The sequence below is a fragment of the Physcomitrium patens genome, chromosome 6, assembly GCF_059467195.1.
Source record: "Physcomitrium patens ecotype Gransden chromosome 6, ASM5946719v1, whole genome shotgun sequence".
Classification (NCBI taxonomy): domain Eukaryota; kingdom Viridiplantae; phylum Streptophyta; class Bryopsida; order Funariales; family Funariaceae; genus Physcomitrium; species Physcomitrium patens.
Genome location: NC_143415.1, coordinates 8,332,551 through 8,356,735, shown reverse-complemented (window position 1 = coordinate 8,356,735; position 24,185 = coordinate 8,332,551). Strand labels below are relative to the sequence as shown.

General features: G+C 34.2%; 2 protein-coding genes and 1 long non-coding RNA gene across 8 annotated transcripts; 1 reads left to right on the top strand and 2 right to left on the bottom strand.

Annotated features, from left to right (window-relative positions):
- Positions 1–924: 924 nt before the first annotated feature.
- On the bottom strand, positions 925–5,508 carry LOC112283362 (protein NRT1/ PTR FAMILY 8.2). Of its 3 annotated transcripts, none has more exons than XM_024521958.3 (5): positions 5,093–5,508; positions 4,109–4,326; positions 3,428–3,645; positions 2,553–3,133; positions 925–2,323 (listed from the first exon to the last, which is right to left on the bottom strand). In XM_024521958.3, exons 2-5 carry the CDS (start codon positions 4,308–4,310, stop codon positions 1,363–1,365), a joined length of 1,962 nt encoding a protein of 653 aa, XP_024377726.1. In that variant the 5' UTR covers positions 4,311–4,326; positions 5,093–5,508; the 3' UTR covers positions 925–1,362. The 3 variants fall into 3 exon arrangements, with proteins under 3 accessions (XP_024377726.1, XP_024377725.1, XP_090107256.1); XM_024521957.3 differs by lacking the exon at positions 5,093–5,508 and adding an exon at positions 4,548–4,963; XM_090251130.1 differs by lacking the exon at positions 5,093–5,508 and having other exon boundaries at positions 4,109–4,964.
- A 4,727-nt stretch (positions 5,509–10,235) lies between these two features.
- LOC141045493 (uncharacterized) lies at positions 10,236–13,255 on the top strand. 2 transcript variants are annotated; one of them, XM_090251127.1, is made up of 4 exons: positions 10,236–11,245; positions 11,740–12,022; positions 12,172–12,298; positions 12,445–13,255. In XM_090251127.1, exons 2-4 carry the CDS (start codon positions 11,979–11,981, stop codon positions 12,607–12,609), a joined length of 336 nt encoding a protein of 111 aa, XP_090107253.1. In that variant the 5' UTR covers positions 10,236–11,245; positions 11,740–11,978; the 3' UTR covers positions 12,610–13,255. The 2 variants fall into 2 exon arrangements, with proteins under 2 accessions (XP_090107253.1, XP_090107254.1); XM_090251128.1 differs by lacking the exon at positions 10,236–11,245 and having other exon boundaries at positions 11,902–12,022; positions 12,445–12,578.
- On the bottom strand, positions 10,644–11,873 carry LOC149989140 (uncharacterized). 3 transcript variants are annotated; one of them, XR_016503273.1, is made up of 2 exons: positions 11,732–11,873; positions 10,644–11,430 (listed from the first exon to the last, which is right to left on the bottom strand). It is a non-coding gene; the product is annotated as an uncharacterized LOC149989140 (long non-coding RNA). The 3 variants fall into 3 exon arrangements; XR_016503272.1 differs by lacking the exon at positions 11,732–11,873 and adding an exon at positions 11,514–11,695; XR_016503271.1 differs by lacking the exon at positions 11,732–11,873 and adding an exon at positions 11,557–11,695.
- Positions 13,256–24,185: the final 10,930 nt, after the last annotated feature.

The window sequence follows — 24,185 nt, the reverse complement described above, 5'->3', positions numbered from 1 at the left end:
AGATATAGATATATATATATGACAATGAATATAAGTTATTTATAACAAAATGAATCAACGTTTAATAAACAATAGGAACTTTAAAAAAAAGTTAAATAGGTTGGTAATCACTATCTTGAAGTAAATTTTTTATATAAATGGATTGATTTCTTGAAATTGGTGTACAAAATTACTAAACAAAAGAAGAAGAAGAAAAAAAAAAATTAGTAACTAATTGAACAACACTTGTTCAAGAGTACATCTCCTCTCTTTCTGTAATCAATTTTTCTGAAAGATAAACTCCTTTCACTATTATGAAGGTAGAAAGAAATCAACAAACAAACAGTCATGTTTGAAAATGCCACACAAAATTTGGGTGGCTAGGGTAGACACAGATCATGCATCGATTGGGAGCGTGGAATCAGTTGATGCAGAGATTTAGTGATACCTGCCAAATCGCCCAATGACTAGCACCTAAAAATCTGCTGTTAGAATGGCAGCATCCTCAAATGTATTGTAATTGATTCATCAAAATTAGTTGCTGGCATTACTGTCAGGAGTGTGAAAACTTTTGCAGCCCCGATTAGCGAAGGCGCGCCTGATATGCCTCAGTCTAAGAAATAGAGCCTGAGCATGTTCATCAAAACACATAGTATAAGAGCGATTCGAAACATGACTATTGTTTATCTCTAGAAGAGTGTATCTCTGAAGAGATCTCCAGAATGTGCATTTGTTGAAAATACACAGATCCTGCATAAAATGAGTCACCTGACCAACGACAGATTATCAGCACCACCTGCTATCACAGGAAAACCTGAATGACAAGGTTCTGCCAATGACTCAGTTGGAGTGTCTCGACTTTCTCAACAAACTCGTGCTTACCGAGATAAACTAGCAATGCAGAGGCGACCAACTGTTCATGGATCTTTGCTATTCTCGCATTACTTGTTATCAAAGTTTCAACAAATTAATTGCAATATGCTCAAGCGTTGTTGCATTAAGCACAGAATCAGAACAAATATCACTATGAATCAAATAATTACGACGTTACGAATGCCAAGTGGTGAACTCTACACCAGGCTAGGTAGACGCCAATTTTAGCCTTCTACATCTGATTACCTCAACTCGTCAACCCCAAATTCTAGGAGTTCGATGGGAACCTTGATAATGTATCCTCTGTTGTAGATATGCAGGATACTTTTGAAGAAGGACCAGCAGTCATTGGTCGATGATGTTATGAATACACGAATAACTCTTGCCAACACTTGCAGGTAGGAAAAATGAGCTTGCAAAGGAATTTTAAGTAGCCTCAACATGCCTACTATTTCAGGTATCACGGTCACGACGTCAAAGCCATCGGAGCCCCAAGTAGTATGGCTAATCCTATTTCAGCTCTTTGTATCCCAGTGGTGCCACCCCATTGGGTACTGTCAGGCAGTGGCCGGACTGAAGGGCGCCACTTGAGTCGGAACTCGGAGATTCAGAGGACCTCCTGCTTACATCAGTCTTGTTGCTGTCTTTGTAGGTATACCACTTAGCGAATAGTACGTAGAAGAATAAATTAAGCAAACTCAAGCCTGTTAATAACCAATAGAAGTAATCCATGTGGCTTTCGTTCAAGTTATTCCCAATCCAACCTCCATTCGAATCATACGTGATATTTGTAACAATAGATACTAAAAGACTACTAAGAAAGCTCCCAACCGCCACTGTACTTAGGTACAGTGCGTTGCCCAGGCTGCGCATGGATGCTGGGGCCTGGTCCAAGAAAAACTCCATTTGACCGACTGAGATAAACACTTCGCAGATCCCGGTTAGCATATACTGCGGCAGTAGCCAAAAAATGGTCATAGGTAAAGGCCCAACGATGTCTTTGCCAAGAGAATGCGCAAGGCGCAGGCGTTTCATCTCCACAAAAGCAGCAACGGTAATAGAGATCGTTGATATAACTTGCCCAACCCCAATTCTCTGTAACATTGTTAAGCCACGTTTGTCTCCTGTGATTCGACGGACGGCAGGTACAAAAAATTTGTCGTACAGAGGTAGGAATACGCAGATTGTTAGGGTGACAAAAAGAGGCATCGAGGCAGCTGGAATTTGAAAGTTTGGCCCCATTTGTCTGTTCAGAGTGGTGCCCTGGTTCAAAAACAGAGTGCCTACTTGAGCAAACACGGCGGAGAACATTAAGTTTGTCACCCAGATAGGGAGCATTCGAACCAGCAATTTTACTTCCTCCACTTGTGTCACTGTGCACAATCTCCACGGATCAGGCTTCATCAGTTCTTCAAATCTATATACACGTTCATGGGTCATGACTGGTACTGTGGCAGCTTTGTCCAAGAATCTGCAAAGAAGCAGACGGTAAAGCAGCTGTGATTAGGAAAACGATACGTTAAACATGGTCTGATCTACCAATAATGTTATGTTGCAGGATTTCAAGTTTATGTTGCAAATCAAAGTGTATTTATCACAAGGGCATCTCAAAGAACATGTCTTTTAGTAAGTCAATCATATTTCAAACAGGTTCATTTTTAATTGAGGAGTCTAGCGCCAATATGCCAAAAGGAACTCACACAAGGCCTGGAGTATGCCTCAGCAGTTTGCCAGGAGCCTGGGTCAAGGCTTCCTTGTCGTCAAGTTCACAAAGCAGCTCCGGATTGGTGGGCACGGAGACCCTCCAATTTCTAGCGGCCGAGACGAGGACTTGCGCAACTCGTGTAAATGGACTTCCTCCGCGGATGTGATGGGTTCGGTACAAGGGAGTACCGATGAAAAAAATCAGTGTGGCTAAACCAGCGATGCCTGTGGGGATACCATAACCCCAAGTCCAACCAATGGTGTCTTGCACGTAAACTAACAAGCTTACAGAGAGCATTGTTCCAAAACTAATGCTCACAAACCACCAGTTTGGAAATGACATTTTACGCTTTGCCTCAACTGGATCTGTAATATCAAACTGGTCCCCAGCAAACGCTGTCACGCATGATTTGATTCCTCCAGCTCCCATAGCCATCAGGTATAGAGCGAAGTAAAAGAAGCCACGTTGTAATTTCGTCGCTGGTCGACAAAACTTTGTGAGATCTGCTGTCAATCCGTTGCACTCTGGAGGCTTCAACGCTGGTAGTGTTACAGACATTGTAACAAAAGTGAGGGCCTGCGAATATTCGTCCCAATTGCAGTGTAAGCTTCACTTTTCGATGAAGTAAGTCAACAAGGCACAAAAAAAAATTCGTCGCATTGCGAATAATGTTAATATGTCAGAAATCGTTCGTCCTTCGACTAGATGAATTGATTTTCTTCTTCTATTTGAGATTCACAGAAGTGATCGAAGAACACTAAAGCACTGACATGAATGCTTAACGTCCTGCTTTGTTCAACTGCCAGACTGTGAATCACTTTCAACTCTTGAACACTCTGAATAAAATCTGCCACTGTAACCCACACTTACCAAGAAATATCCGCACAAGAATGTGCCAAGCGTCAGGTAGCGTCCAAGATAAGCATCCGCAATGAAGGCTCCGATTAATGGAGTCATGAATGTTGTTCCTGACCAATTGTTAACGTTCCTGGCGGAAACCGATATATCCTCGTGGAGTACTGTTGTGAGATAGATGACCAAATTGGATGAGATAGCATAAAACGCGACTCTTTCACACACCTCACAACCTGCGTAAGATCACAATACTAGCATTAAAGCAGCAGAATGGCGGTACTGGACACGATGATAGTGAAGGCTTGTGAAATTGATAAGCAGAACAGGAAACAAACATTCCGCCACCAAGACGATAATGTATTTTATGTGCATGACGTTTTCGAGCACTTTGTGTAGAGTTCATGTGCAATCTTCACGAGAGTATTCGTCATGCAATAATACAACTGCGGCATCCAGACGAAAGGTAGGGATGGAGCGACGCTACATGCAGCCAACAAGATATACTAAATGTTTCCCACTTCGGTTTGTTGTACTATTCATGACGTTATTGGAACGTTTCATCACACACATTTTGTGCAAGTCAAATTGCTCCATCTTAATCAGAAACTGAAGCACTTCATGAATTGGTTATGAATTTACTGTTCACCGTGCAGATTTTGCTTGCAGACTGAAATTATCAAGGGAAAGATAACCAACCAAATATCGGCCAACACGCTTTCCAATTTCCTGTTCTGGACTTGATAGAAGGACGTCCACGAACGTCCACAGCACCATCAGCTACGGTGATGTCATCGACTATGTCGTCTTTCACATGCTCCCTGCTATGATCTGTTTTAGGATCATAAGCCACAATAGAGAGGTCCTTCAATATTGCTAGCTCTGCATCACTGGATGCCATGTTTAGCACAAATTGCCTGTTACGAAGCCACACCACCCACTGTCAACGTCACTAACATACATTTCCCCCCTTCCGATGTACCCCATAGACATTCTAATGCTCATGTACGCCGCATTTTACACTGTCTTTATCAAGTTCGGTCCATATCAATGACAACTGTAGTAAATCATTCGGCTACACATCTACAATATTAATCAAAACATCGATCACGATGAAATGTCTTAGACCCGAACAGACCTAGCGAGTTATAATAGGTCTTGATGCGCTCGCTGGGCCTGGCAACTGAATGAATGATGGAGATGGACAACGCCCCTCGAGTACTATAAATCCTCACGATCAGCCCAGGGGAAATGGAGGGACCCTCTCTCAACGTAAGACAATGCAAGCACGTATGCACGGGACGCGGACAGCAGTCCCGCAACCGCGCGATGCAAGCAAGCAAAGACAAGCAAGGTGACACCACGTCGCACTGACGCAGGTAAAAAGAAAGGAAAATCTCATGAAAATTAAACATCATAAAGAGGTCTGCGTCACAAGCAATGCAAGCGAGGGCGCTGCCGGTTCGCCGCAGTCAGCAAGCTGGCCGTTCCGTTCCCACTTTCATTTGCTTGGACCGTTAATTGAGTGAAATTCCGGACCATGCTATAACTTCCGTTATTCCTACTTCACAAAAAAAAAAAAAAAAAAAAAAAAAAAAAAAAAAGAGAGAGACTTAAGCCTCTCTGAAGCCACCACGTCCTTCCTTCCATGGTCTAGAGACCGAGGCTGGAATGTGAATCCACCTTGAAAAAACGACTCCTCCTCCTTCCCACGGTTTACTAATTCATCACGCACTGTGTAGTGCAAGCGAGGGCCTCGCAGCAGCCTGGAGCGGTTAATTTCGCACTGCGGTGGTTGTGGCTCGCGCTTCGTCACGAGAACCTGGCATGGCATCCCCGGTCTTGCCCCCACCACAGCTTGATCCTCCCGACAGCTGCACCTCTTCACCTGGCCCTGATCACCACAGAGCTGTAGTACACTCTCATTTTTCACTCTCCCTCCCTCAACGAGAACCACCACATCATGAAAAAAACTCAGCATCACCTCCACCTTCGCCCTCCCCCCACCATGGCCACCTCCCACGCCGGTCTTCCTCTCCCCACCACACTACAACCAGAATCATGAGTCTCCGTCTTGTGCTCGGTGTGTGTTCGCTCTCCTCCTCCTCCTCCCTCCTCCTCATGGTACACCCGCCATTCGCCACTCTCATCATCAGCAATGTCATCAGCAGCAGCGTTGTCGTCGTGATTGTCGCAGCTTGAATGTCCCAGCCAGTCCTGGTTTCAAGCTGCTAATCACCTGCTGTTGATCATGAGTTAATCAAACGCATGTTAGCGTTTGTTTGCTGTTGTTGTTGCTGCTCCTCCTCGGGATTTGTTGAGCAGGGCTTGCTTAATACTGGGGCGAGGGTGCGGCGGGTTCTCATGTCTTGGTTTGTCAACCCTGTTGTGCCGTTTCACAGGGACTTGTTAGCTTTCTGAGCTTGGCACTCAAGGGTAGGTACCAGGTGCCCTATCAGTTATTATAGAATAGTAGATGATGATTCATGAAAACCAAATGATTCATATGTTGTCTTATATATTTATATATACACAATATATATATATATATATATATATATATATACACCTTATGAGATATTACAAAGTTAGTTTAGATCTTTCAGGGATGTAATTAAAAGGAATAAAATATTGGACTATATCTTGTAATCATAAAATGGACATCAAAATCTCTAATTTTATTGATGATTTCCTTTAAAAAAAAGTTAAATATCCTCTAATTTTGAACACATTGGACATGTTCTTACTAAATGAAAGCAAATGATTATGGTAATATTTCTCAGATATTTACAACAGGTTTTTAGAGAATCTTGGTATATCAGCTCTTTCATTTGATTTTTATATTATTATTCATGTTTTTAATGTAGTTTTTAGTCTAATACACTTCTAGTGAACTTATACATAAACGGCAGAGGTTTAACTTCTATCAGCATTTTTGCTGTAAATAAATTCTATGTTAATATACATATATTGCACATGTAAACCCTTTCAAAAAACACATCAAAATAATTATAATAATAATCGTAAAATAAAATTTCAGCAGTGATTTCAAAAAACAATTTGATTAATGTTGACTACTAATATTCCAATGATTTGTATGTATATCTACTTCCATATTTTTACATCAACTTACTTTCTAAATATTAAAGATTGTCTATTTATGTGTATCTGTATACATGTGTATATATATATATATATATAGAGAGAGAGAGAGAGAGAGAGAGAGAATGTGATGCTTGGGTACTCATTCATTATATATCTAAGTTTGTGTATAAGTTGTGATAAATAGAAAAATTACAGAAGGTTTTATCATTCAAAAAGTTTTGATTGCACAACTAAAGAATGTAACAATGTTTAACTTATTTATCATGTTCTAAATTTGCACAAAATGTAGTCTAACCCAGCAATGAAATCAGATGTTGATATTTACTGACTTGTAGGATGAGCAAGGTTGACAAGACACACTGTTCACTTCAACCTATTTGTTGGTATTTTTAATTTTTTATGATTAAAGTTTTTTGAAAATAGATTTTTTCACAAATTAATTAGAAGGTTCTGAGTTTAATCAAATGGGCATATATATATATATATATATTCATACACACACTAAACTAATGCCTTTGACTACATGGAACTTTTGAAGTGATAATAATGTGGGTCAAGCCTTGCCTAGCATGATATGTGAACAATAAAATGGTGATTATTACAGGCTGCACAATGAACAACCTTTAACTTTAAAAACACTTTGTTGATTTGATGTTCATCCAAACAACATTTGAAATAATATTAGTGCCTATCATATTTCCAACACATTGTTGTTGTACATCACAATTATTCATAAATGATTAGCATTTTTAATTATTTAACCATTCCTTATTTTCTGGTATTTGGGCAGCTGATGAAATATCAAATTACAGAGGAAGGCAATCATTCTCTAATGAATACAATGCTCATGGACCTTGAGGCCAGCAACCCCCCCCCATCAGATGAATGATTTCGGTCCCATTGGATGAATGGATGAAAAAGCGTTGAAATGATACTATGATGAATTTATGAGCCATGTTGTGATGATCTAGCTTGCAATGCGGGATTTGTCCCTAATTCACATTAGAGAATAACCCCAATTAATTGCTTGATTTCGTTAGAGCCTAATCTTGATTAGGCCAGCAAGATCAAAGCAGCATGAACTTGCCTCAGCATTTCATGAGAGAACTCATCAGACTTGGCTGCCTGGCATGGGGAACACATTGTTTGTTTGTAAAAAGGTATGTGATTGCATGGTTTTGTAGAATAATCTCCAAGTTAAGTTTTATGAATGGATTTTTTCCAACAAGTTATTATCTGTAGGTAAGTAGTAAGGAGCAAAATTGTTTGCCCAAATAATTGTCTTTTCATTTTAATAAAAAATCAAAATGTGCAAAAGAGGTTACTACTCATAGTTAGAACACATCACTTTGGTCCTAAGCTCTTGGATTTGATTTTGGGTGGCATTTGTAATCTACATCTTTCTTTGTGTGTAAAGTTTCAACTTCTACTATATTGTTTTGAGAAGTTTTTTTTGGCAACTTTACTGCTAGGGCTACGTTGCTTTCTCTTGGGCTTTCAATGTGTGATTGCATGTTGAAAACGTAGAACCCAACCCAAATTCTTTATTTGGATGACTACCAATTTCAAATTTCCATTTTTTCCAACTCCTGATCTGGGTATTAATGCTTGGTGGCCACAACTCCAAATATTATGCAGAATTTTGATTTTTTTTATTTTTTACTTTGTCTTAATTTAACATAGTACATTGACTCTAGTATTCACATGATTAATTATCCCCATTTCATCAATAGAATTTTTAATACTTTCTATAAAATCTTTATCAAAGTATACAAATTATTTTAAACATTAAACAAAGTTAAACCTGATCAAATCCAGCTTTACCATTTCATTACAGAAACCGAATTTTCAGTAAAATAAAGTTATATATATATATATATATATATATGTGCGTGTGTGTGTGTGTGTGCAATTAATGTTGACTGTAAAATATACTTTGGTGTACAAAGTATTCACTTAATAGATATGTTTATTTAAATCTAAACCATCACTAGAAGTTTAAATGAAGTCCTTTTTGTGTATCAAAAACATATAATGACAAGTTATTGACCAATTTACAAGAACATTTTATAGACTTTTTGTCTTGTAGCATTGCTAGTTATTACATGTTAACAAATCAAGAATATATTTACAAAGTTTTAAGTTATTTACATACCGATTACATTTGCAAACCAAAGTAGCATTCAATATTGTACAAACATACACTGGGATCATGAACAACAAGTACACAATATGTAGATACTAACATTAGAAATATTAAAAATAATTTGAAGTTGAATTGCATACTCAACACATTAACATATACATTATTAGATTGGACATAAAAGTAAAGATATATCTTGAGAATATTGTATGTATGCAAATCCAAATCTAAATGTTCCAAAATAAAGTAAATTGTCTTCATTTATATAATTACATACTACAAACTTTCAGATATTGATATGATTCACAGGATAACATTCTTAAAATAACATATGAAGATTCAATGTACTTAAATAATATTTCATAAATTACTTTTATGTTGAAAAGCACACACTTTCTTAAAGAATTAGAACATTTCACAACAAAATAAATTTGAACTTATTATACATTTCCAAATGAATCTGAAAAAATATGCACAGGTTTATCAGTCTGAGCATATTTTTCAATTTTTAAAATAAGTAATTTCTAAAATTGTTTTGCTAAAAAGTTTATGAGGATGATTAAACTCGTCATTATATACACACCTAAATATATATATATATATATATATATATGTGTGTGTGTGTGTATGTGTTCATTCAACATTAAAGAAACAATATAAAAGTTTTCTTTAAGATTAAGAACACAAATTATCATAATTGATGCATTTAAAAAAACAAAAACGAAACAAATCACTACCGATTCAATTTTGTGAGTATCATCCAATGTACAACTTAATATGCCAAAAGCTATATATGCACACAACTACATTTATTGATTACACACCTAATTTACAACTTTTTTCAATGCAAAAGAAAAAAGAAAGGTTATATGTATTGATTCCATAAAGTTTTAAACACACATTACAGATAATGGTGTGATTGGGTGGCCAGATCCATGTGATTGGATAATACTTTTGGCAAACAAATAGGATATAATGAATCAATAACAAAGTGGGGGTAGAGGCAAAAGGCAAAAGTGAAGTTAGTTTAGAGGAGGGTTTAGTTGTTGTTCCAACCCAGGAGTTCTGCCCCTTCTAGAAGCTTGTGCTGGATGCAGTGGGAAGGCCTTGGGACCCAACAAAACTGTCTGGCAACTGTTTCTGAACCGCCAGGCACAAAGGCCCTGTTTTTAGGGTTCTAGCTTGCACTTGAGCAGACCCAGAGCGGCAAGGAAGCAAGCAAGCAGTGTGTGTTGATCCCATTCCAGGGCCACCCTTGCCTTGCCTCTTTGCAGCAGCAGGCAAGATTCAGCTGGAATTGCTCTCCTCCAGGACTGGATGCAGGTCAACTGGGGTCACCAATTCCAATGCGCAACTGCCCGCCTCCTCTCTCCCTTCCTTCCCACATGATGCAATGTCAGTCCTGAGACAGAAGAAGAAGCAGAATCTGCCACAGAACAGGCTTAGTCTGCTGCCTGGATCCACACAAATGTTTTTCCAAACTCCATGATTGGCACTTGTTGCTGTACCTCGACTGAGGGTAAGTGCAATTCCAGGGTCCCAAAATACTATTTGTCTATGGAGGCATGGAATGTCATGTGGCATGAAGAAAAATTGATGAACTGAAAGGTTGGCTATAGAGGTGTGATAACATACACACACACACACATGTATATATATATATATATATCTATATATACTCACACACAAATACACATGCACAAGCACACATGCAGAGCTTACAAGGATCATGAGTAGAATAAGCCCTACAGAGAGAGGGAGAGGCATGATGCCTGTATGTGTTTGGTTATTTTGTGAACTGGTTTGCCTGCCCCATGAATTACACCACTCTCTAACAAAAAAAGCAGCTGGCAGGGAGTGTGTATCAGAAATATAGTTCAAGGTTTTGTGAACTCTCCATTCACTTATACCAGTGTTTCAAGGCAGAAGTGTTTCCAATCATAATGCTCAAGTAACCCAGGGGTTGTGTTCAAGTTCACACATGCAGACTCAAAGAATAATTCACATTCTTTTGAATTTTATTTTTACATTTTGCGAGGGAAGAAGACAGGCGAGGTTTGCACAAGCACGGAGGGGTCTTACCTTTCACACTTTTGATGTGGTAATTGCAAGTGGAAGAAATGTGCCACCTAACCCTCTTCTTCTACTTATTCCTGCGCCGTAGAATTGAAAATGGGACGACAAGGAAAGATTCAAAGGAAACCTGCTGTTGAAATGCATCCAATGCGTGGTGTCGAAAACAGAGGTGGAATTTTAACCCTTGGCACAAATTCGGAAAGCATTTTCTCCAATCTTTGCATGCAGGGCTCCATGCTCACAATTGCAGTGACGGATGAATGGGGTGAAAAGTTTGTAGGACAGGGGGGCCTGACTCAACAAGTTTTGAAAAATAGGTTGTGGAGGGGCCGTTCGAATTACCCTACAGATTGCTTCATTTGCGTACATGATGTGTACAACATCTAACACGTAAAACTTGCAACCAAGAAGATTGCATGAACTTCATCTTTCGACAATTTGCATAATCTCGGAGCCAATAGATCATCAACACATATGGTGCGGCAAAATCGTCTCCCCCCTTGCAAGTTGCGGTAAGGAACGCTGCCACGCTGATGATTTGTCAGATTGGCAATGCTCGAGTGATGGTCGGTACTGGAAAACTTGGAAGTTAATTCTAAAGTAGTCACGCTAGCAAGCACCCTCGATAAACAGCAACATTGCGTTGGTGATAGCCAGTTGATAAATCGGGTGATGAGTTGGAGAGGTAGACGAATCCCTGCCGTTGAAAAATTAGGAGTAAACTTACAAAACGAAACAAAACACCAAATCAAAACCAAACTGGATTTAAAGGTCACATACAGCGAATAAAACCGAAGGAAACGCCGGAACTCAACTCGAGTACCTGTCCTGCCTGGGTCCTACTCTTGTTGAGAAACTATCAAACCAAAGCCAATGGTTGCCCTTGCAAGTGGGAAAAACCATCCAAACCCCGCTCTTAACAATTTTCTGATGTAAGACAATCACATCTTGCAAAGATCAATGAAAGTGAGTAGGATCTGAATCGTCCTGTTGCCTACATTTGCAGACATGCTGCAGCTTGGTGTTGAGCAGAGCAGCTCCGGACCTTCGGTTTAAAACCTCAAGTGCAGAGAACTTCGGTGGTGAAGTTGAAGAGCGGCTTGAGTCACAACATCTAGAAAGAGTGGCAGGCGGTGCTCTTCTGTTTGTGAGGTTAGGAGAATTGGCATCACAGTAGAGGCTCATGGAATACTGGTTTTAGCGAACACAAACTTCTTTCAGTCTCTACATCAACAAGATCGTGGCATGAAATTTTGGAATGGCCGATGGTTACATCGTTTGCACACAAGGTAGAATCCACAAATCGAACGACTGTAAAACTAAGATTTCTTGTTCATCAATTAATTAATGAACATTTTCTGCTTTTGATTCATCACAGTGGTGACTGTAGAAGTTCAAACCTGTGAATTAAACTGGGATCGATTATGGAATTTTCAAGGGAGGAAACCACCCCGCACAGTGAGAATACTTTGCAGAAACTGCGCAATTTCGACCCACTGCTCGTGTGTTGCCTCGGGAGTTCACGAGGACTTGTCTCATGTCCATGCCGAGGACATGGCCGAACTGTGAGAGACTTAAGCATCCTTTTTTGCTTTTTTTGAATCCTTGCCTGGTCGATGATCCCGATCGGAGACTCATTCAATCCTGACACTAAAATTGTTTTGCATGCTTGTCCAATCTCGGATATGTCGACAATGTCTGCTACCATTAGCTGGAACTTGGGCCAGCTGCTAAGCATGGACAACCGCATTCAGTGCTCCTACACAATAGCCAAGGGATCGAGCACAGTAGGTGCTTCGTCACATCCATAGCATCCCCGAATTATACGAGTTATCATTTCCGCCCCGTCGTCTTCCGGAACAGAGCAAACACTTGAGGAACATGCAGGTTCTGAACCAGTAATGGTCTGAGTGAGTGATCACAAAAGCACAAGTCTACCGATTCTTACTAGATGGGTGCTAATTCTGGAAAATTAGGACCTAGATTGACAGGTGAGGATTGAGAGGTTTGTCGAAGAGTCGACGCACTGTTGCTTTTTTGTGTAGAAACATGCGTTGGGAGAGAGCTACGTGACGCTGATAAGATCATTTTGAGCCCACGTTGCGGAGGTTCAAGTGCCCCTCACCCACCAAAAATAACTCCCAGAATCAAACAGAAGTGGCACTGCAGCACATCATTTTGACCCTTGGCCCGACACCATCTCCAGCAGAGCAGAGCCGCGCTGGTTTCACGATGAAGAAATCCAGCATCTGGGGTGGAATAGAAGAAGCTTTATCACTACTCTTCCCTTCTCTTCCACGACGAACCCTACATTCTTCGATCCAATCAGCAATTGTGGCGTCTTGGAACTCAATACATTATGTGAAATGATAGAGTATGAGAGGATTAGAATGAGAGATGATAGGAGCCCATGTCACGACATACTTCGGTGAGTCAGAAAGAACAAAAAAACAAAATAAATAAATCCTCATGGCAACCAACTTCATTCCATCATTGTTCAAAAATTGTTGTTTTTGGTTTTTTGTGTTCATTTATTTATTTTTATATAGTTTTTGGACATGATGGGGTGGACCCATTTGTTTGGACTAAATTTCATGAAACAAGCATCCTTAGTCTTAATATCTCTTAAAAGAAATAATGGACATAAGAGTATAAAATGTTACAAAAAAATTAGGTCTTTTGTTCAACTGCTTTTGTTCTTTGTTTGGTATTTGTTTGATGAAACTATTGCATTGGATTCTATTATGCTACATAACTTGATTTAATTGTTTATTGATTTTTGTTGATGTTTCTTGTTACAATATGCAATTGCATTATAACAATTTACACCCAACCAAACTATGTGTTTGTAATTTAAACTAGATAGTATTTTAGATTTCTTAATAAAACTCTAATATGTTTTTAGATATCCAAATTATCTACATGGATATTTCTTGAAGCAACTTTTATATCATTTAAAATCATTTAAATTGTACTATAATTTTTAAATTTTGAATTAGAATATTGTTGTTATTTATAAATGTCACATTCTAAACTTGTGACAAGTTGAAAAATAATTACAACTTCTATCAAGATAGGAATTTTTAGTCTACTAAGTAAATAAGTTTCAAGTCAATATACCAAGTAAATAAGATTCAAGTCACTATACCAAGTTTATAACATATGTATGCTCTCTAATTTGATTTTAGTAGAGGCAATATTTGAGATTGTTGACAAATGAATAGGTAGTCTATCTAGAAACAGTATATACAATTTTCAATATACTAATTATAAGCAATATAGCTTGAGCAAGTAGTATATATATATATATATTTATGTTTCATGCATTGTATTGATGCAAATAGAAAATACTATATGCCAACAAATATGGCAATTTTGATGTGAGTGATTAATTTTACCACACTAGCTTCAATAACTTGGTCATCTATGAAAGTAAACTTACATCAGACGATTATCTTTTGTAATAGAAAGAACCCCACTACTGTTCAATCTTGCATTCTAAAGAATACATTCAATCTTTGTACTGCAAAAGATATGTTTGTTCGACGCCATGTCTTTGTTACAGAAGCATTGGAGACGAGCTTCATGAATGGGTAGCCTTACAAGGAATCTAAATTATTTGATGTGTTTGCACGATGGCAGTTGGCTTTAGCAGTGGAAATGCTGTGGGAATTTGGAACTTGGTTGTCCTTTCACTTCATGTAGGCACCTCTTCATCACTCCTCTGGAATTTATTGCAAGCCCGGCAAGCAAAGCCGAATGCTGGAGAATAACTTTCACTGCCACAATGAAGGGAGAGAATCGACAGGTACTGTGCAATCAGCCGAGGGTGAATTGCCCGAATTTATCTACCCGATATTTAAATTCTTACACCCACAAACACAGACACACAAGCAAAAAAAACAAAAAACAAAAAACAAAACAAAACAAAACAAATAAACAAATAAACAAGCGCATGGGGCATAACTGATACGGTACAGCGAACCTTCGGTGGATTCCGAAATGCAAATGATATTACTGAGTTTCTTCCTGATCCCTGGATCTGACCCATTTTGCAGGAAATTCCAACGAGGCGAGAGGAGTGGACACGATGTTGCGAGATTCCGATCCTGGGCGTCAGGAGGTCAGAAATGGTCAGGTTCAAGGGCAACATTTTTAACCAGTTGGGATCATGTTAACAACATTATTAATAACAAGGAAAAATATCAAACATATTCCCGAAATATGTGGAAATATCAAATTTATCCCTTAATTTTTTGATAATTGCAAATGTACCCCTGAAATTTGTCATAATTGCAAACATGTCCCTGAATCTAATAACTTATCTCGACATTCCTGTTTTAGTTGTTTTTAGGGCCCAAATCGCGTACCGCGTAATTTTTGGCGCGGCTACTGTCGCCGCTGTAGCCCCCCTCTGCTACTGTCGCCGCTGGCACTGCATATTCAAGCTGCCCTAGTTCTGCCCGGCACATAGTAATCGTTTTCGATTCAGCTGACCCACAACTAGGAAGTGCACTGGATCGTTTTTGAATCAGCTGACCCACAACCAAGAAGTGCACTAAAGCCTCCCAATCATTAATGTTTTTAGCATGTTACTGATTCTGTTACCTTACTGATTTTGTTACCTTTGGAATAAGTCTCCAGAGCTAAAATACAAGTACGGTAATTCGTATCTCTCTGATCTATTTCAAAAGAAATTGCTGGCAACTTGATCACTGATTTCAAATTACCCTCTGGGTTTCATGTTTCTTCTGTTGTAGTGACGCTGCATGTAAATGTTATTCTCTCTCTCCATGTTGCGTGCCATCGCCTCAGCATCCTTCTCTAGCTTAGAAATCAAAGATGCAGTCTTTATTTCAGAATTTATTGTTTGAGCTCTTAATGCTGTCTAGCGTGCCATTGCCTCAGCGTCCTTCCCAAGTTCAAAAATAAAAAATGCAGTCATAGTAGAAAAGTTGTTATTGAAGATTCCCACCAAGTGTGGCGTCCTCATTGAAATTCTGTTTGTGAGCAGCGTGGGCTTTGGAAATGCTCAAATAGAATGCTTCGATGTGTGAGCAAAGATTTCATGTACAGTTTGAATACATCTTCAGGAGAAGATAATTTTTTCTTAATGTATCGATAATTAAGAACAAAATTATAAAAAATCTTTAGGGCAGCGTTGTGATGTTTTTTTTTGGAATGTTGAATTTTTTTTGTCTCATGGTATATGCTAAAGGAGCTATAAAGACCATAAAAGGGTTTTAAAATTCTAAACAGACATAATAGTGTGAAAACACAAGTTTAGCCCGCTAAAATTATGTTAGACCATAAAATTATTCACTACAACAGACACAAAAAAAAGTGCCTGTGATTGGAATTAATTGTGAAAAATGAAATAAAAATATCCTATGTTATAAAATTTGGAATGAAATTCATATCCAGAATTACAATTTGTTAACAATAAGAATTAATGAATATACACTATTTTAAGGAAATAGCACTATTTTTTATAAAAAGATTCTCAACATAATAATAAAGAACAATTTCTTTAATAAAAATTAGGAATACAACTAGCTTGTAGTTTATCAAATTTAAATTAAAGAAAAAAAAAAGAGAAAGAAATGAAAAGAAAAAACTTAGGCTTGATTTGTTATTAACAACTCTCACTCGTTTAAAGTCACAATTAATTTGATATCATGATAGTGTTCTATAATGCAAGACCATGTTTAAAAATGACTTACAACCAATCTATGACTAACTAACATGTAGGTAATAAGACTACCATAAAGTTTTATTTATTTATTTTTGTAACATTTTATAATTTGACATTAATACTTGTAAATCTACAATAGACATTTTTAAAGTTCTTAAAGCTAAAATATATAGCTAATTTTTTTTATACATAATATGTACAAATAATATTTTTGATTTATTAATAAATTCTTCATATACGAATTTATTAGTTTTGTCCATAGTCATGGTGTTTTAATTTTATTCATAATATTGTACAATATACTATTTAGAAGACTCAATCAATTATTAATTTTTACTAATATTTTATGCAATCCTTGTTATACAAATAGAATCCATTTTATTACCATTATCTAGAGTTAAAATTCAATTTAATTTTTTCTTTCAAACTTTGTGTTTAAATCTTTTACTATTATAGCATTTCTTAAACTATGCTTTGGTACAAATATTTAACAATTGCACAACAAATTACACACATGCAAAGAAACAAATATATTGCATAAATTGCTTGCTAAGCTTCAATAGTATGAAAGTAAGCAATGTAGCCAATAACAAATTGCGACATGAAAAACACAATATTAATTACATGCATACATGGGATTCCAAATAGCTCCTATTGTTTAGAAGTACATGTGCAATTTTGCAAATCAACAACATCATATAATTGCTCCAATATGTATTTTGAAGGTAGTATCATATATTATAATGATGGAATAGTCTTGTGCAAATATCTATAATCATTTAATTTGTTATTATGTACTAATTGATAATAGTCCAATAATTGTATTGTCAATGATATGTTTTTGATTGTATCATGCCATGAGCTATCAATGAATAGTTTCTAGCATTAGAATAAATGATATGTCACATGCTTCCAAGATCCAAAAATTCAAAGATTTCACAATATTTGAAGTCATATGGCCATATCAATTTTTATCAAACTATAACAATGCCCAATATTATAATTTAGTCCTTATTAAGTACTTTGTAGCTTCTTTAGATATAGCTTGCACTTCTAAAAGTTTGATGTTGAAATCTAAAACAATTGATGCCTAAGCTATTGCCTAGAGATATTATATAAGTATTAGATTCTTGAATTATTATTATAAGTTCTCAATTAAATGGCACATATAAAATATTTGTTTATATATTAAAAATATAAGGTTGACAATATTAATAAGAATTTTTTTTCAATTAGACAAAAATGTGAACTTTGAAAGTTTACAATTTTTTAGATAAGATGCAAGAATTGCTATCTTTAGCTTTTATAAGAACCACAACTAATTGTAGTTATTTTCAATATTAATAATACAGAAAGTAATAAGAAATAATTATTCTTCAATATAAATTGTTATAGTAGTAAAGACTATTCTATGGTATTTACCTTTTAAATGAGTGTTGTCTATACCAATGACAAGTTGATAATGTTGCAAGCCATGTAAGCTTGCATTGACAAATAATTAAAGAAAAGTGACAATTGATTGAAGAAAGCAATTTTTTTTGTCAACTTCTAATTTTGCATAACTTCCAAGATTTTTTGTCTTGATTTGATGACAATATGCTTTCAAATTGATATAGCTAGCTTCATAAGAACCAATTAGGTCAAAAAAATCTTTTTTTCTTCCATGCTATATTGTTAAGTATGATATTGTAATGCCTTCATTACATCAAATATCTTTTTAAATATTTATAGCTCTATTGTGGTATATCTTCCAACTTATTTTTGACATTGTTTAATATCCAACTAGTACCACCATGTCAATTGCCTAAGTGTATAATACCAACTCATGTATGATGAAAGATGAATATTTGAATAAAAAATTGATTCATATCTATCAATTAAAATTGTGATATATGTAATTCCTATTTTCAAGTATTATTGCAACACTTTACAATATCTCTCTTTTGATCGAATTTTATAAGTAATGTTTCATAATGCATGCTAATTGCATCTTGATAAATTATTACTTTAAATTTATTTTTAGAATTAAAAACAGTATTTATAATAAGAGCACTTATCATTTTGAAATAAGATTCTTTTTTAAAAAGCTATAAAAGATAAATCTGGTTTGTCTTGATTTTCTTTACCAACTAAAAGTAAAGACTTTGTAGTTATAAAGTTGTAAAGATGTGAAGGCAAATGTGTCAATTAGTGTAGATTTGAGTTTGGTTGAAACAAAGCTTTTAGAACATATAATCACACATTGACATTTCTTTATTCTATAATAATATTAACCTGAAATTTATTGAAATAAGTAAAATTAAGAGAAAAAATAACTCAAGACAACATCAAAAAAGGCATTTCCAACTCAATTAAATGGTCCAAATTATTGAACCTTGATTGATCTTTACTTGAAGACCATACTAGATATATTATAAGAAGACAAATTCTTCATTTCATTTTCATATTATGTGTTGTCCTATTTGAAAATGCACTGGGCATCTAGATGTAGAAGGTGAGGTTGTATTTTACAAATATCCAAGAATCCCAACATGTTTCACTCTTATAAGAAAAATATAATTTGAATTTGAATTCAAAAGTGCTTAAATTCAATACAAAGTACTCAAATACACTCTTTTTAATAATCTCAACTATACATAAACTCCAATTACCTTATTACTTTTATTATTAAGCAATTTTGATTTTTCTTTGTAAGCCCTAATTTTAATTAGTAAGCTTTAAGGAGTTGTAGTTCTTAATCTTATCATCCACTTGATACAAAATTTTGCACACAAATGCAACTATAATTCTTTTATGTGTTAAATTTTTTTTATTTCAATCCAACTTATAAATTGTGAGAAAACTCTCAAAAACCACATTGATGTTACTTGGCTACTAACTTGAAAGTTGATGCAAATGTTCGAGCAATTATTTCTCCTTCTCCAACTATTAACTTCAATTCAAAATAAATTTATAACTTGATCTTTAAGTTTTCTAAGACCATGCAAAATTTCATCTTGATCTAACTAATAGATCTTTAGATATCATAGAAACCCTATCCAACCTTAATCTACCAACTTTTGATACCTTCTTGTACCAAAATCCAAATATCTCTCAACTGTATTGTTGGATTATGACAAAATTTTTCATATACTTATTATACCTAATTAATCAAGCACTTTCGAATTTTGAACTATAGATGTGACATCAATTTTATAAATTAGTTAAAAATACTAATCCTAATTATATTGCATAAATCCCAAGTTTCCAATACAAACCTTAACTTTGAACAATAATTGCAAAGTATAAATAAATCTTATAAAAATAAGCCTTATATCTTTAAAAGAGGCTCTAGGCTAGCTCCCCAATACTAATCACTGATCTTCAAATGCTCTTGCATTTTTTCCTAGATAGTCATTTTAGTAGCTAGAGGTCTAATTTCATCCCTGCCTTGTAAATAGTTGACCCCTGGATATTGATCTAACCTATCTTAGGGATTTTTTAGCCAAACCTTATCCTCAACTTAATTCTAGTATCAATCATACTAATTATTTATCTCTTTTATTCTAATTTTATTAATTTATGATCTTTCTAAAGCAATAAAAGAGTCTCAATAGTCTAGAAGGTAAAATTACTAACCAATCTTTAACCTACTAACTATTAAGATAAGAAAATAAAATAAGAGGCTTTTATAAAAGTCATGTTTAAATATCTCAAATTATTATTGAACTAAGATAATTAGATATTAATTAGAAATTTATTTTTGATTATATTCTCACCATATGGTTGTGTTACAACATGACTTTGTCTACATCAAACAAATTCAAGGATAATTTACCAACTACCAACATCTTCATATCTTACATCTTATATCCAAAATTAGATCTTTGATTACTCTCATGTAGTCTAATATTATGCCTATATATATATATATATATATATATATATATCATTGTTCTATTTATGGTAAAAACTTTTTTGATTTTTATCTTGTTGCTTGGCCTTCAAAATACTCAATAAGCTTTAGAACGACTATATACCTTCACTAGAAATTAACATCATGTAAGAACTTTGCATCATGTTTAAGGTCATTACATTTTATAATGAAAGGTTCTTTGTGATTTCAATTCTTTTTATTAAAGTTTACACTCTACCTACTCTACTAGCCAAATATTGTAGGTGGATCATATTTTTTTTAATATACCTAGAATTTGTCAAAACTAAGTAATGTGACTATGAGAGCGACTACTATGTAGACTTCTCATAAACTTGATCTAAATTTAAGGTCCTAAGAAAAAATCTTCTTATAAAATTGAAGTTACAAAAGCAATCAAATCAAGCATATTGAGAATAAAAATGATGGTTGATATATATGTAGGAGTAAAGGGATGTGTATCAAGGACATAAACATTAAAGAATTTAAAGATCAATACACTCTTGTGTTACATAAAAAGATTAGAAAAGAACTCAAAGATAATATAGTATCAAATTAAAGTGATTATTGTCAATAATAAAAAGATTAGAAAGACTTGAAACAAGACTAAGGATTAAAAAGACATTGATAAAGATGAAAAAGGCTTCACTCTTGCATCTATATATACTATCTAATTAGAAGCTATGTAGAGATATTTTATAAGACTTCCAACATATGTTGACTTTATTAAATACATGTCTTAACTTAGAAGATAAGTTATCTATATGTCCTACATAATTAACTTGTTCCATAAGATGCTAATATATGTGACACATAGCTAACTTAATGACCAAGTTTCTAGACTATCAATTAACTACAAGTATGTGCAAAGTCAAATCAACACTTATAAAGTTCTTAAGAAGCTTTTCTAAAAGATATTATAAATAAATCTATTTATATTTACTTCTAGTTAATCAAATAGATGATTACAAGAATAAATATATATGTCTATGATAGTATGGAGGAGTTGTGATTGCTAGGAATTATAGTGCAAAAATCTAAAAGACAAGAGCTCGAGTGTGAATTAAAAGTAGCAATATTAAAAGTACATTGGCAATAATAGCCATTCAAAGGACATCAAGAAATTCCTTAGCATTGTATCCACAACTGCCATGATTGTTTTGTGTAAATAATAATAATAATAATAATAAAATATCAAAATATAGCTTGAAGTTGTTGCACGATGTTTTTTGAGTGAAGTTTCTTAAATTAATAGTAGACTAATATATTCACAACATGTCAATATAACTCAAAGTATACAATGAGAAATTTTTTGTAACCATTATTATATGTACTTCATTTCTTCTATTGTAGTTGTAAAAGGAATTAAACTCATTTTTAGGAAACAAATGCCTTGAAAGATTGAGCAAATTTCCATAGAATGCTAGATTACAATACATAGTGCTAAGTGAAGATGTTTACGACAATCACTATTTGGATGTTTTCCACAACTACTCAAGTTTGTACGGCTTTAATAAATTAATTAAAAATGATTAAACATAAAGTCAAGCCATTATACATTTTTTTACAATCTACTTCTATAGATTAATTTTATTAATAAAATTAGTTTTGATTCCTATCATTAATTAAATCATGATAAAAAAATATTCTAAAATTTACAACAATGCATCTTTAGAATAAAAATACCAATATTTTAGTAGTAATTTAAGAAAAAAATTTCTTTTCTTGAAGATATAAAAAATAAAGTATATTTGAATTATCAAAAATTTAGAGATATATATGATATTTCTACATATTTTAAGAATATATTTTATATATTTTTAATAATAATACTAACAACCACAACAACCACATGATTTCAAAAACCATTCTTGAGATCAAATGATTTAGTGGTTACTATGAAGCATTGGAAGCACTTTCACATCTATAATGAGTTCAACTTATGAAGCTCTTAGATCCATTAAAAACTTGCATATTTAATAACATAATTCTTTTTGTAGATTAGTGATTTATCTTGTAAATTTCAAAAAATATGATTCAAAGTTTTATATTTTAGTAGGACTTATTTTTAATAATTTGGATAAAAAAATAAAGATTAGGATTTTAAAATATGGAAGAGAAACTGTCTTATGCAAAGTAATTATAAGCTCAAATGGTCAACCTTTTTGTGGTCTCAATGAAGTCTGAAAAAAAAAGAAATTACTTGCAAGTTAGGAAAGATAAAGCGATTGAGTCCAAACTTGAAGCTACAACTATAAGCATGGAGAAATACAATAAAATCCATTTAACATGTGTAGTAGTCAAAAAAGTGCTGCTTGAGGGATTCTCTAGAAGTTATAAAAGATTCTTTTTGTACAATAATGGGCTTCAAGTTGAAATAGATCAAGCTATTGTTAAGAAAGATTTAGAATATTTTAAAAAATACATGATAGTTAATTACTTATTGGAAGTAAACAACCTCCCATGGCTATCTTAAGTTAGGTAAATTCATTACAAAAATTAGTGAGAGATTAGATAGAAATGAGGTACAATCTAGACTATAGGTTCTTTTAGATTATTAATTGTCAATCAATGATCATATAAAAATTGCTTATATTGACTCTTCATAAGTTCCAATAGAAGATTTATACCTTTTGAACTTAGATCCTTGGATTTAATGTATTGTGACCAACATGATTAAAAGTCCTTACTTGATTTATCTTCAAGAACATCTTAGAAGAGTTCTTGGGGGTAGTCAAATAAATAGTCAAGGATTTAAAAAAATTCCATGGAAAAGATAGAAAAAATCTATCTTCAGTGAATGAATGATTTGATATTAGCCTTACTTTGAGCATAGGATAGATTTTTTTTTTTATGCAGTTACAAATGTCAAGATAAGAGAGAAGGCCATAATCTTCATAGACTATTCTAATTTATTTATTTGTTAGAATTTTTGTCTCTCTATAGATTACCTTATCAAAGATTGTAGAGGTCTACTAAAAAAATGTGAGAAGATAACAATCTAAGCTACATACATTTGCCTAGGGAGGCATATAAATAACTCCAACAAAGTTAATCTTCCTTTTATCATTGTCGATAGAAGAAGGAGTGAATTCTATCATCTTTGTGAGTAATTCCAATGGCTCTAGAATAAAAAGAGTTGCGTATGGCTTTAATAATTAAAATATGTGGCATGTGACTTATAAGTTAACTATGAGGCATCCATATAGAAAAATTACCTTACAAATTAATATATGTGGCATGCAAAGTCAAGATGTTTTTGGATGTCTTATAGAATATGGCCACATAGATCTTAGGCAGATAGTATATGTAGAGGTAAAAGTGAAGTCTTCTTCACTCTAGTCAATTTCTTTCTTACTTCTAATCTAGTTTCAAGTGTCTTTAGTTTCCTTGTCTTTTGGCAATAGTCATTTCAGTTTCTTATTTAATATATATACTTCTCTATTTTTATTTTATCAAATTTCTTTAAGAGAGATTTAATTGATTATTTGCTTTCATTAAGTTCTTATCTTTCAAATATTGACAAGATTATACTTATAATATTAGAGATTTGTCTTTTCTTAATTAAGAGTAGATAATTTTTTTTTTTTTTTTTTTTTTTTTTTTTTTTTTTTGTTGTTTTTTTAAGACTTAAGCATATTAAGAGTTGCAGATTATCTTCTTTTAAACTAATATTATTGTCATAGACATACGCATGTAAGTCAATAATTACATGTATAAATATATAAAAGTAAATAAAAGTAGGTAAAAGTAAGTTAATTCTATAGTATTTATTATAAAAGCTTCTTAGAAGCTTTATAGATACTACCTTGACTTTATAGGTGTCTTTAATTGACTTTTTGGA

Coding starts and splice junctions, on each gene's coding strand:
- LOC112283362 (XM_024521958.3), bottom strand. CDS start 4,310: ATGGCATCCAGTGATGCAGAGCTAGCAATATTGAAGGACCTCTCTATT. Junction 3,646..4,108: donor AGCGTGTTGGCCGATATTTG/GTTGGTTATCTT, acceptor GATCTTACGCAG/GTTGTGAGGTGTGTGAAAGA. Junction 2,324..2,552: donor AGGCATACTCCAGGCCTTGT/GTGAGTTCCTTT, acceptor GCTTCTTTGCAG/ATTCTTGGACAAAGCTGCCA.
- LOC141045493 (XM_090251127.1), top strand. CDS start 11,979: ATGAAATTTTGGAATGGCCGATGGTTACATCGTTTGCACACAAG. Junction 12,023..12,171: donor TTACATCGTTTGCACACAAG/GTAGAATCCACA, acceptor GGAATTTTCAAG/GGAGGAAACCACCCCGCACA. Junction 12,299..12,444: donor GCCGAGGACATGGCCGAACT/GTGAGAGACTTA, acceptor TGCTACCATTAG/CTGGAACTTGGGCCAGCTGC.